At 40.8% G+C, this 13,390-nt stretch overlaps 1 protein-coding gene across 1 annotated transcript in view; it reads left to right on the top strand.

Annotated features, from left to right (window-relative positions):
* ABCA13 (ATP binding cassette subfamily A member 13) overlaps positions 1 to 13,390 on the top strand; it is a gene marked incomplete at its 5' end in the record, with an annotated part of 529,302 nt that overhangs the window by 194,020 nt on the left and 321,892 nt on the right. Inside the window, 2 exons of the mRNA XM_084247732.1 lie at positions 9,430 to 9,606; positions 10,862 to 11,168. Of these exons, the coding sequence (XP_084103858.1) occupies positions 9,430 to 9,606; positions 10,862 to 11,168 (484 nt within the window). The remainder of the gene's footprint in view (positions 1 to 9,429; positions 9,607 to 10,861; positions 11,169 to 13,390) is intronic.

Here is a 13,390-nt window from a genome sequence, read left to right as displayed (position 1 = left end):
TCTTTGAAGAATGACATTGAAATTTTGATTGGAATAGCATTGAATCTGTATATTGCTTTTGGAAGGATGGCCATTTTAATAATGTTTATTCTTCCAATCCATGAGCAGGGGATGTCTCTCCATTTCTTTGTGTCTTCTTCTATTTCTTTTAACAGTGTTTTATAGTTTTCTTTGTATAGGTCCTTTACCTCTTTTGTTAGATTTATTCCCAAATATTTGATTTTTTTTGTTTCAATAACAAAAGGGATGGTCTTTTTGATTTCTTCTTCTTCAGATTTATTGTTTGTGTATAGGAAGGCTACTGACTTTTGCGTGTTGATTTTGTATCCTGCCACTTTACTGAACTGATTGATGAGTTGAATTAGCTTTTCTGTGGAGTTTTTGGGGTTCTCTATGTATAATATCATATCGTCTGCAAATAGTGATAGTTTGACTTCTTCTTTTCCTATTTGGATTCCTTGGATGTCTTTCTCTTGTCTTATTGCCCTGGCTAGGACTTCCAGTATTATATTGAAAAGCAATGGTGAGAGTGGACATCCTTGTCTTGTTCCAGATCTTAATGGAATTGCTTTCAGCTTTTCACCATTGAGAATGATACTGGCTGTTGGCTTGTCATAGATGGCCTTTATGATGTTGAGGTATGTTCCTTGTATCCCAAGAATTTCAAGGGCTTTTATCATGAATGGGTGTTGCACTTTGTCGAAAGCTTTCTCAGCATCTATTGATATTATCATATGGTTTTTATATTTCTCAAAGAATTTTTTAATTTCTTCTTTGATCTCTTCATTAGTCCAGTGGTCTTCCAGTACGTGGTTTTCAATCTTCATGAGGTAGGAGATTTCCTTGCCTTCTTTTTATGGTTTATTTCTAGTTTGGTGCCTTCATGGTCAGAAAAGATGGTTGGTATGATTTCAATCTTGGTGAATCTGTTGATATTCGTCTTGGGTCCCAGTATGTGATCGATCCTGGAGAGTGATCCGTGTGCACTTGAGAAAAATGTGTACTCAGATTGTTTGGGGTTTAGTGTTCTATAGATTTCTGTTAAGCCCAAGCACTCTAGATCCTTATTTAGACCTTTAGTGTCTTTACTTATTTTTTGTCTCATTGATCTATCCGTTGTTGATAGTGGTGTGTTGAAGTCTCCCACTAGGTATGTGTTTTCTCTGATGTCTGTTTTCAAAGATGATAATAGTTGTCTGATATATTTTGGTGTTCCTTTGTTTGGTGATTATATGCTAATGAGTGTTATTTCTTCTTGAATTATTGTCCCATTGATCATAATGTAGTGACCCTTGGGTCTCTTTTTACCTTTTTGAGTTTGAAATCTGTTTTATCTGATATAAGTATAGCTGTTCCTGCTTTCTTTTTTGGTCCATTGCTTGTAGGATTGTTTTCCATTCTTTAACTTTGAGTCTATTTTTATCTTTTGTGGCTAAATGTGTTTCATGGAGACAGCAAAAGATTGGGTTTTGTTTCTTGGTGCAGCCTGCGACTCTGTGTCTTTTTATTGAAGAGTTTAGTCCATTTACATTTAGAGTTAATATTGATATGTTAGCATCTGTATTTGCCATGGAGTTTGTCTTTCGTTTGATTTTATTTATTTTTCTTTTAATAACTTTTCTTTTTTGTCCTTCTTTCGTTGTTATTCGTCCCTCTGAGGTCTGGCTTTAGGACTCCTTGTAGTATATTTTGGAGTGGGGGTTTAGTCGTAATGAAATTCCAGATTTTCTGTTTGTCTGGGAAGGTCCTTATTCTTTCTTCATAGAGGAAGGAAAGCTTTGCAGGATAGAGTGTTCTTCGTTGGCATCTGTTTTCTTGGAGTCTGTTGACTATGTCCCTCCACTCTCTCCTTGCCCGTAGTGTTTCTTCAGAGAAGTCTGATGTCAGTCTGATTGGTTTTCCTTTGAATGTTATCTGTTTCTTCCGTCTTTTCAGCTTCATTATTTTTTCCTTGTCTTGGATTCTTGGGAGCTTTACTATTATGCGTCTTGCTGTGTTTGGATTATTCTGACTTCTCTCCAGGAATGCTATTTTTTTCAGATTAAATATTAGACATTTTGTATGGAATCTGTGGAAATAAATTTCAATTTCCTAATCGTATTGCCTTCCTCCTGAAGTTACTTTCCTACTTCTTTTTGATGGCTGATATGGGTTCATATGACCATATCTCCTTTCTCTTAATCTAGGGATCAAACTAATTGAAGGAGGTAGGCTCAGCTCATTAGGACATTAACCCTCTGGTCCCAGAAGTACCCCTATTGGGGCAGGGAAGTGTTTCAGTGGAAAACCTAGCTGTTTATTAGAGTTCCCAAGCTTGAGTCCCTGAATTCAAGTCTCTTTGGAGCCTAGGGCTTAACTTCTTAGTCCTTGAGACTCCTAATCTCAGCCTTCCTTTGCTTTTTTTCTGCTACCATCTCAGATCTCAAGTCCTTGCTGCCTTAGGAACATGAAGCTTTCATGCAGATATTTTTTTAAATCATGCATTTTTCTAGTTGCACTTTTTGGTAGGAATGTCCATCATTATTACTGTAGGCAAAAATTTCCTTAATGAATTATTTTAATCTGCACATGATTGTCATTAACATATGGGGAGTTTTCTTGTCATTATTTTTTTATTATTTATTTAAATCTCTATTAATGTCACTTTCATCTGTAGGTTCATTTTTTGATCATCTTAGATAATTTTTTATTTGTTTACTTTATTTATTTCTTACATGTTAAGTGGTTTTCTTAAATGTCTGAGGATAGGAATTAGGCACTGAAACCTGAATGAACGTTTTTCTGTGGGTAGAGTTTATTCAGGTTTACATCAGTGATTTTTAACTGAAAGTTATATTGTCCCCAGCTTTGGCAACATCTGGGGACATTTCTTGTCCTCAGAATTGGTGAGAGGTTACTGACATCTTGTCCAGGAATCCTGACAAAATCCTACAATGTCAGAAAAGTCTCCACAATAAATGAAGGGCCCCAGTGTTGGTAGTACCTAGGCCAAGAAGTCTTCATTTATAGCAAAAAGATGGAGTAAATTGTTAACATTATTTTTAGGGATAGACACACTGAGAACTCTCAGAGCTAATGCTAACCATATATATAGACCCCAGGTATGTACATTGAATGGAGACAATACTCAACTATTACTAGCTGAAACTGAACCCACATTCTTGTAGAATTTTGTACACTACTCTTCTAAGCCCTGCTGTGTGAGTCCCCAATTCTTGTACCCCTGCAAGCTGACAGATGGTCTATGTGGTGCTTCCTGGCCTCCTGGAACTGTCTGTGTCTTCCTTCAACTTGTCTTTACCTGTCATATGCAATAGGGGAGAAGTGAGCTTGGGTTGGAAAGGCTGAGAGACATGATGGTCTTTACATTTTGTTTCCCTGTTTTCCATCCTTCACCCTTGGCAGTGTCCCTCAACCCTTTCAATTGGGGAGACACTTGAATTATCCAAAGTCATGCAGCATGCACACTTTGTATTATATTCAGTCCACTGTGCAAGTACTATTGCCAAACAAGGATGTTGTCATTTTCTTCTCAGAGGTAGGAAGTCTTTACAGAGTCCTAGACCCATTCCTACTGAACTTTCCTATCAAGTATATTTTTTAATTCCTAACACTACATGCGCATGCACATGTGCACACACACACACACTGCAGCTGAATGTCTTTTTCTACATATGCTTGATTATACATAATATATATGGATATGAATATAATTATTCAATTATATGAGCAATTCAATTCTGCAAAGCCTTTTTTCACAGCTTTGATTCTGTCCCTGGAAGTTAATTAAAACCACACAATACAGAGGCTTATTCCATCGAACATTCAGAATTATAAACAATTAAATTATCTAATCAAGTTTACTAGGTTACCTTACAGAGCACATATTCCAAATGATAGATGATAAACAATATAAAAATGTCTTCAGTTTGCCCCATCCTATAAAATTGAACACTAATTTTTCAGAAAAACAAAAACAAAAATAAAAAAAATACTCAAAGCTCCTCACAATGTACAATTTATTTCTTGGCCTCTTGTTTTCCAGTTATTCTTCTTAGTTTCATGCAGATGAATTAAATTAATTAACTTTTGATGCTTAGTTGTTTTCTTTAGCAATTGTAAATATAAAAACATTCAGTGGGCACTTAGACACACTAGATACTAAAAAAAAAAAAATAGAATTTTCAGCATAAATCCATAGGTGATTTGCATTTCTCACATTATGGACAAGGGCATTGAAACTTTCCCAGGTTTAATAACCTTGCAATGTAAGCCAAAGAATTGTGGAACTGCTGAAATGGCAAAAAACATACCTTGACTTTGCTGCCATTGAGCTCCTGCTCGCTGGTGCTCCTGCAGCGCTTCTCTTTCTAAGGCCCTGCTCTGAGCTACACTAGTCCAAGTCTACCATGCATGTTGCTTTTCAAAGGCGCTTGGTTGGGGTTGCTTTCTCTTTGGGACTAGAACATCCATACTCAGCCTCAATACCCACACTCTTTAGAAAACAAGAGTCCCCAAGGAGGTGCTCATCACAGCCACTGTACACTGCCCAACAACTCACTCCTCACAGAGTCATTTTACAGTGAAACCATCTCTACAGACCTTACTATATCCATTTTCACTCACTGGTGTGCATGGGCATAGCCATTCACAGAGGAAACACTATGCATCACCCCAGAGCATTGCTTTTGCTTCAGCATTTGAAGGAAAATGAGATATAATTTTATATTAAAACAGATGAGGAATAGATTAATACAATATACAAATTTCATGGGAAAATATCAGTCTTTTCACAAAATTTTCTTGTAAAGACTCCTTCAATACCCCTGTCTTCTCCTTGCATGCAGCAACCTCTTTGCTCCACTCCTGGGCTAGTGGTCATGGGTTGTGACTCTGGAGATGCTATGCACATCAGAGTCACCAACCATGAGATGGGGTATAATCTTGGAGAATGAAATAGAGAAAATGGATGAAATAAAATTAAAAATGGCTGGCACCAGCTTTGCTCCTACATCATCCAGACCAGGCCATTTTTCCTGCCCCTGCCATCTGTGTCTCCACAGATGCTGTGTCTCCACAGATGTTAGGACACTGACTTTCCATCTTGGCTGGGGTGAAGCTGGGTGTTGGCAACATGAAATATGCCCACCCTGCTGGATGTGATTTTGAGCAGAACATGGTCACTGTTATCTGAGCCAATATTTGATAAGGCAGCAAGATGAAGGTGGCATGGTCTGTCTGCCTCTACTGGGAATTTATTTTATATATTAATGATCCTGATGCTAGAACACATTTATTGAGGGCTCAGCACACAGTGTGTTCCCAAAAATTTACCAGCATATTTCACTTAATCTTTAAAAAACTGTCATAGAGCAGACTATACTGATCCACTTTTCATAAAAAGGAAATATAGGTCCTGAGGGTAAACAGTCACAACTGCCCACCAGGGAGTGGGGAGTGGGTACTCTCTTTTCTACCACTGATGTCTAGAGCCATCATCTATGCTGTGAGAGCAGGATCCTCTGCCTAGACCAAATGGGCTCCACACTGAGAGACACAATCTCAAACATGCCATGTCCTTTTGTTCAAATTGACCTGGCTGACCCTTTGGATGCCTAAATGGAGGCCAGAACAGACCACTGGCCTCTCCTGCATGCTTCCCTATCAGTGCCAGTTAAAGCCCTCCTATGGGTCATTTGCAGCATTTTTAGACTGGGAACCATCCTATGCCTCTTAGCCTGTGGTTGTGTCACTCTCTGCTGTGTCCCCAGTGAGTTCCTATAGGGGGCCTCAGGGCCCATGAAAGCAGGGTAACAACCTGCTAATCATCTGTTGCTTCTTGGATTGTGTCATCCAAACAGCTGAAGTTCCATCATGCCTGCAACTAAAACAAGTATTAAAACATTGAAAAAGACAGTGCCAAGGTGGGGGATAGGTTACTCTATGTGTTCTCACTTGTGTGCTCACGATTGCAAAAGCACTTAGGCTCAGGTTGCAACTACTATGGGGTTTATTTAACAAACAAGAGGTGAGAGAAACATAAATGTTTCTAAGGTCACAAGGGACCACTGTTTCACCGAAGATAGTGTCCATAATGTCCAGTAATCTCAAACAAAGACCATTGGTGTCACACTGGTAAGGGGTGGGTGAGGATCCAACTCATGGTGGCACAAGTGCAACAGTCTGAAGGCCAGACTGGACAGCACTGGACTGGATGCCAGACTGGACAGTGCTGTACTCAATAGCACCAGGAGGCAGTGCTGGATAATCAGAAGCAGTAGACAGCTCTCAAAGGTAACTGGACACAGAGTGTCAGCCACTGGTCAGTGGTTCTGGTCTACATTGGCCAATAGTGCAGGTTAGCACCAGATATCAGGAGGTAGTATCAAAGACAACAGTTTATAGCTCTTTGTGAGCTGTAGCTATTAGTGAACAACTCTTCTAGATAGCCATTGTGATCAGGCCAGTACTCTTTTCAGGTGGAGACAGAGGAAAGGCCAGGGTAGTATCAACAGCTGGGTCCCTGTAAAGGTCTATGGAGGTCTGGATGTCTGTGCAGGTCTTGGAGTCCCACAGAAGTTGTCTGCTGAATGAATCAAGCTGATTGCTCACTCTGCTGATGTTATCTTCAGGGTCCCCACCCTACAAGCTTTATTGGACTGTTTTTCGGTCCTAATGTTTGGTGGGTGCCAGTTAAGTACCTATCAACTCGCCGCTATTTTCTTTCTTTTTTTTTTTAAAGATTTATTTATTTATGCAAGCACTGGGTACAGTCAGAAGTGCGGGAGGGTGAGAGAATTCACCAGAGCCAGAGCAGAGAGCAGAGCAGGCAGAAGGACCAAAGTACACTGCTGAGGGGAGCAGCGGGCGGCAGGAGAGGTCTGCGTGCCATGTGGGACCTTCCTCCAGTGGCCAGGGAGCAGCCGGGGATTGAACCGGTGCTGCAGAGGCTGCGGGCAGCTTCGCAACCCAGCGCTCAACCGCTGCACCACCGGGGTGGCCCTCGCCGCTATTTTCAATCCCCATAATGGGCTCAAGCCCTTGACTGTGCTGAGGCCAGGGAAGTTCTTGGACCAGAGAGGGTGTCAGTGGAACTAGAGGCACTCTTCACCTGGCTCCCCTCAGCAGGGCTATATCTAACAATTCAGGGGGCCTGGAGCAGTGACTGGACATGGGTCTCAGCTGCTGCAGGGCAGGCTGCTATTGGGATCCCACCTTGTTGGCCTGGTACTTCTTGCTGGCCTCTATGCCTGTGTCCAGGAAGTCACAGTGCCAGAGTTTCCCCAGCATGGCCCAACACACTCCTCTAAGTCAACCTGGGCCAGGGGCCATGGGACTTGGGGCTTGCTTCCACTGCTGGAACACCAGTGGGTTGCTCTGGGGGCTACAAGTGAGAAACACCAGCCACCTCTGCTGCCTCTTTCAGATTGGCATGTGCCAACCTGCAGCCAGCATGTGATGGGGCTGGGGGAGGGGATGTCTGCAGGTGACCCATGCTGAGGTGGTATAGGGCAAACAAAACTGCCATGCACCACTGGTTAGGCAACAGGGGGAAGCCAGCCATACCTCCACAGCTTGCCTTGTGGGGCTCTGGTTTCACAACCTTGGGATATTGCTGAGTGTGAAACAATGAGAAATGAAAAACCTGTCAACTTATATCATCGCTTTACTATCACCTGGGTTTGAGAACCCAGGTTTGGGCCTTTTCTTTTAAATGAATTGGCTTGACTGATGAGTTTTGTGGTCTATGTTTCAATTTGGCTCTTTGCTTAACCAAGTTCTTCATGGTCCACCAAATTGTGAATTAAAGTGCTATGTGTATTCCAAAAAGCAGTAAGAGTTAGTTGGTCTTCTGTTTAATAGTTTATTAAGTGGTTTCATTTTTAAAAAATTTTTCTACTTGCTCTCTCCCCAGGAGATAACAATAAGGTATTTATGCTTCATAAATTATGGACGATAGATGATAAAACTGAGGCTTAGAGACAGGCTATTTCAAGGTCTTTCAATAATCATTGGAATTGGGGAATACATATCATGGACTTGAGATCATGACATCTACTGTGTTAGGCTAAGGTATATCAAATTGATGATGTACACATGTTTTGGACATACATGGAATAGCCATTTCCTATAGTTCCACCCATATAAAGGCAGTTTCCAGTTGTTTTAGAGGCTGGGCTCCCACTTGTGTGAGTTTCTGTACCCATTTTCTTTGTGCCTTAATCCCTGTGCTTTAAAATGAATATCCGAATAGCACTTAACTACAGAGAGGCAAGTATTAAGCCAGATGGTAAAAGTGCTTATCCAGACAATGCTACCTCATTTTTATTTAGAAAAGCTGGTTTTCTGAAACCCAGCCTTCCCAGAGCTTTATAGTGTGTCTTGGCAAAAATCTGGATATGCCACAGCAGTGATAAGTAACAGTCTCTTCTGTGAGAAACAGCAAGTGACAAAGGCTGAGAAGCTATTCATATAGCTGAAGGATACCAGCCCTTCAGCCTTGTTTGAAACCTTAGGTGTTTCCAGTTACCTGAATGTTGTGGATGGAAATAATTCTTTCTTGTCAAGGAAGACTTTGAGGCCCAAACATACCAAGTGATTTTTCCAACTGCTTCTGTATGTGGCATCTCCCCCATGAGCCCTCTCGGAAGAGGAAACCTGAAGGACAGACTCTCGTTGCCACACATTGGCCACCTCTGAAACTGAGATCCTTCGTAGCCAATTTCCCTCTTCAAATGTATTCTGAGGTTTTCCATGTCTCTCTCATTTGTGTTCAGCACCTTCTTGAAGTCAGAGTTAAAATACTGACGCCCCTCCTCCACCCTTTGGTGTCCTGTTCTGAAAAACATTTGGTGTTGAGCTTCATCAATGAGATGCTCCTAACTTTAATCTGCAACTCCATTTCCATTTCAAATGCATAGAGATTACAGGAGGATTTCATTTCCTCAGTGCCAACACTCCTGGTAAACATTTTTGCAAAGTTAATGGTATAAAATGAATGGTTCTCACAATACACCTGCTGCTTCAGTGAAGGCTTGGTTTTTAGAATTACCTGACTCCAGGTTGAACATTAACATTTTTGTGTACCTGAGTTCTCTGTAAGGGGAGGTCAGTTCTGCTATTCAGAGGCTTTTTCTTCTGTTCTCTCCATCTCCCCCTCCCCCTGTGGGCACCAACCCCACCCTTTATGCTCTAAATTCTTTCTTCATATATGTCAGATTACAGGGAATGTTTATAAAAAATGGAATTTACATTCAGCAAATTACTAGCACATTTTGCATGTAAACAAAATTGTACTCTTTTGAGTAATTTTTTCATGGAGGAATTTTAATGTATTTTTATAATTATTTTCATAATCTCCACAATATGAACTGTTTGCTCTGGGCTGAGGGACAAGGTGCAATGTCTTCATATGCTTACTGTCCTCAGGAGGGATGCTGCACAATATGTTTAACCACACTGGGACTGGAGACATCCAATTCCTGGGCCACCTCTTGGTCAATCTCTCTTCCTGTGTGGCATTGAATCGTTTCCAGGCCATGGAGTCAGTGGCCATCCTGGAGTCTAGAGCACATGAACTCATGAAGCAGAATGACTTTTTGGCCAGTAAGTATTCAGTGAAAAAAATGTGCACAAAGGTGCCAGCTCCATTGGTCGTCATTTTGCATCTTCTCCTTAAATGTGTCTAACAATGGCTTTCAAAGAAAAAAAATCCTTTGCAGATCAAGCAAAATGAAGCAGAACTAATTCCATTGAATTTATGAAATGACAGACCTCATACATAATGACACCTAGTATTTTTATCATCCTGGGGGCTGATGAGATGGCATCTACTTTTACTAGCTTATGATATTGTTTTCTGACCATCTCCCATGACAAATTATATTTTTCTGTTTAAGTTACATATATATTTATTTCATTCCTTTTATTTCTATTATAGTATCCTGATGTCCTGGTGGGTTAAGAGAGAAATCGCAGTGACCTGTTGATTAATAGCTCACTTATTAAAGTGCATATGATGTGTTCTCATACTTATTTTGAATAAACAGTAAATTATTTTTACTTGGTTTATACTAGTTTGCTAGGGATTTTTTGACAAAGTGCCACAAACCTTGATGGCTTACAGAATGGATTTTCTCACAGTTCTGCCCAGAAGTCACAGGCCCATGTGGCAGCAAGCTGGTTCCTTCTGAGGGTTCTGTCCTTGGTGGGCAAAAGGATATTCTCCTGGCTGTGTCTTTCTCCACATATGCTTGTGTCAAATTTCCTCTTCTATAAGACACCAGTTTTACTGAATTAGAACTCACCCTCATGACTCATTTTCACTTGATTATCTTTATAAAGTCTTTATCTCCAAATAAGATCACATTCTGAAGTATATCAGTTTTAAGAGAGTACAAATCAACACATAATATATGTTGCACATGAAATTTATAGAAATCATGTGCCAGAACATATAATTAATCTGTGTATAAATTGAATGATAAAAAGTCCCTATCATGTCAATATTTAGGCATACCTCTGAAATGCCAGAAAAGGAAAATCTGCTGAGTACCTTGTGTAATTTTTCAAGTCCTTCAAAAATGCAAAACAAATACTTTTTTGTGTTAATGACACCACTGTGTAGTGTTACTAAAAGTAGAAGAGTGCTGGACTGGGAGGTAGGAGACCCTGATTCTAAATTACCACTAATTGCCTGTGTGAAACTGAAAATTAGCTTTTGCCTCCTGGGAAACAGACCCTTTTGGAAGAGAGGAGATTGTGCTGAGTCTCAAGTGTGTCCTGTTCTCAGATGGACCCTTTGCTGACAGTGTTGAGCTGCTTCTTGGATGATCCCTTGGTTTCCCTTTGCTTCCATTAGGTATCATATTCAACAGTTCCTTCGTTGGCAAGAACTTCACCTCAGAGTCAATCCAGCTGCCACCCCATGTCACCTACACAATCCGCACCAGTGTTTTATACAGCATGAGAACAGATTTGGTGAAAAACCCTTATTGGAAGTTCCATCCTCAGAACCTGCCAGCTGATGGCTTCAAGTATAACTACATCTTTGTCCCATTGCAAGATATGATCGAAAGAGCCATCATTTTAGTGCAGACTGGGCAGGAAGCCATGGAACCAGCCATACAAGCACAGGCGATGCCATACCCATGCCACACCAGTGATCTGTGAGTAGCCTTGGTTCAGAGTCCCATTTTCCCAAGTGTCCACTCAAGTGGGAAGAGATTTGCATTTGGAAAACTGAGTGGAGAAAAATCTTAGAGATTTTCTGTAATTATTTCAAGGAGCATTAAAAGAAAATACATTGTTTTTAAATTTCCTTTGGTTCATTTTTAAAATATCCCTGAGATAACCATATTGTAGAATAATTATTGGGATACATTATCAATTGGAACTTTAAATGTGACACCACGTGTCTGTAGTTTTAAAGACACTTCAGAATAAATTTGAACAATATTCTCAAGGGCTTTGTTTGTCTGATGGTAGTTCTGGGGTGAACTATACGAAGAGAGGAAGGTGATTTCCTCTGCCCTGACTGATGACTTGAAGGAGAGTGGCTGAGGTATTAAAGCAGGCCCTGGGAGGCTGGACCAGGTGCAGTGTGGGGGCTGGGAGTGTTGGAGAAGTGGAGGGTGTGATCTATCTGGGACTCGGAGCCCTGAGTAGGGTGGGGCAATGTGGTTGCTGTGGCTGTGTGCTCAGCCTATGTTGGTATACCATTCCTATAAGCATCTCCCACCACATCTCTGGGCTAGAGGCATAGGGGGCACACCCTTGAATCTGTTGGAGCAGGTAACAAATGCTTTATCTTCAGTGTGAAGCAATAGGTAATGAATCCAGACAAACATCATCCTTGAGTGGGGCAAAAACATGGCTGCCACGCAGTAGCTGTTACTGTCTTTCCAGGTGACTGGGCTATGCTTGTGGGATGGGAATCTTGATGTCTTAGCCATCCTTCTGTCTGGTGATTTGCCTTCTTTTTAATGCCTTTTTTTTTTTTTTTTTTGGTTTGTTAACTTTTTTTTTTTTAATTTTATTTTTATATTCCCCATACAATTGCAACCCCCCCCATTCTGACCCCAATCCTTCCCCTCCCGCCCCCCACCCCCCAAAAAGTGTCTCTGGTTCATAGTTTTTTGTTGATTTTGATTTTCACTTTCTTATAGTTATTCATTTCCCTGGTCCCTTATTTAAGTTTTCTAGATTCCTGCTATGAGTGAGACCATCCGGTATTTTTCTTTTTCTTTCTGGCTTATTTCGCTGAGCATGATCCCTTCCAGCGCCATCCATGTTGCTGCAAATTGCATGTGTTTATTTTTTTATTATTTTCTATCATGGGATAACCCTATTTCAAGTTCCTTTATTGGTATCTAAAATAAATGAAAATGCCAAGTTGAAAGAATTTTTGAAAAGAAAGAGCTGGGCATCTAGATGTTGAAACTTTGCTAATAAATGTGATACATGTATCAACAGCATCAACAATACCTGAAGATGGTAGAAATGCAAACTCCCCTGGTGGTGCAGGAGGTTGAGCTCAGCGCTATGAGGCTGTCCACAGCCTCTGCAGTGGCGGTTCGATCCTGGCTGAAAGGCGAGAGTCCCACAATGCGCGGCAGACCTCTCCTGTTGCACCTGCTGCTCCCCTCAGCACTGTATTTCGTCAGTCTGCCTGTTCTGTTCCCCTCTCTGTCTCTGGTGAATCCTCTCACTCTCCCATGAATCTGGCCTGTACCCCGATTCTTGTACAAATAAAATAAATAAATCTTAAAAAAAAAAAAGAAATGCAGACTCTCGAATCTCCCTAATCTTCACAATCATATTTTTTCTAATGAGAAAAAATTAAGTGACATTTTTTATAATAGTTAACACATAATTAAATAGTGATTGAAAACCCTGAGCAATAGCTTAGTTAAGAGGGAAATCCTCTCATGTCAAAGGATTTCACAGGAGACTACTCCAGTTCATAAAGTCAGGGTCTAGGGCTCCATCACTTGTTGTTTGAGTTTTCTCAGTAACCAGCCTCTACCTCCTGGTCTACAAGGACTGCTTAGCAGGAAGGGGAAAGGCTGGAAGAAAAGGGTGAGTGGAGACCAAAAAGGTCCTCATGTCAAACTGCCATAACCCAAATTTTCCTGGAAGTCATCACTCAGCATTTAGTTTTTATTTTCTTTTTCCCTCTACCAAACTGCTAGTGCCCATACCCTATCTGCCTCAGTGTAATTTTTTTTAATGGGAATTTTTTTAAAAGATTTTATTTATTTATACAAGAACTGGGGTATAGGCCAAATGTGTGAGAAACTAAGAGGATTCATCAGAGACAGAGCAGGGAACAGAACAGGCAGACTGACTGAAGACACTGCTGAGGGGAGCAGTGGGTGAGACAGGAGAA

The sequence above is a fragment of the Talpa europaea genome (assembly GCF_964194135.1).
Source record: "Talpa europaea genome assembly, chromosome: 11".
Taxonomy (NCBI): Eukaryota; Metazoa; Chordata; class Mammalia; order Eulipotyphla; family Talpidae; genus Talpa; species Talpa europaea.
The sequence above is the reverse complement of the archived record's forward strand: the minus strand, read 5'-3'. Positions and strand labels throughout refer to the sequence as shown.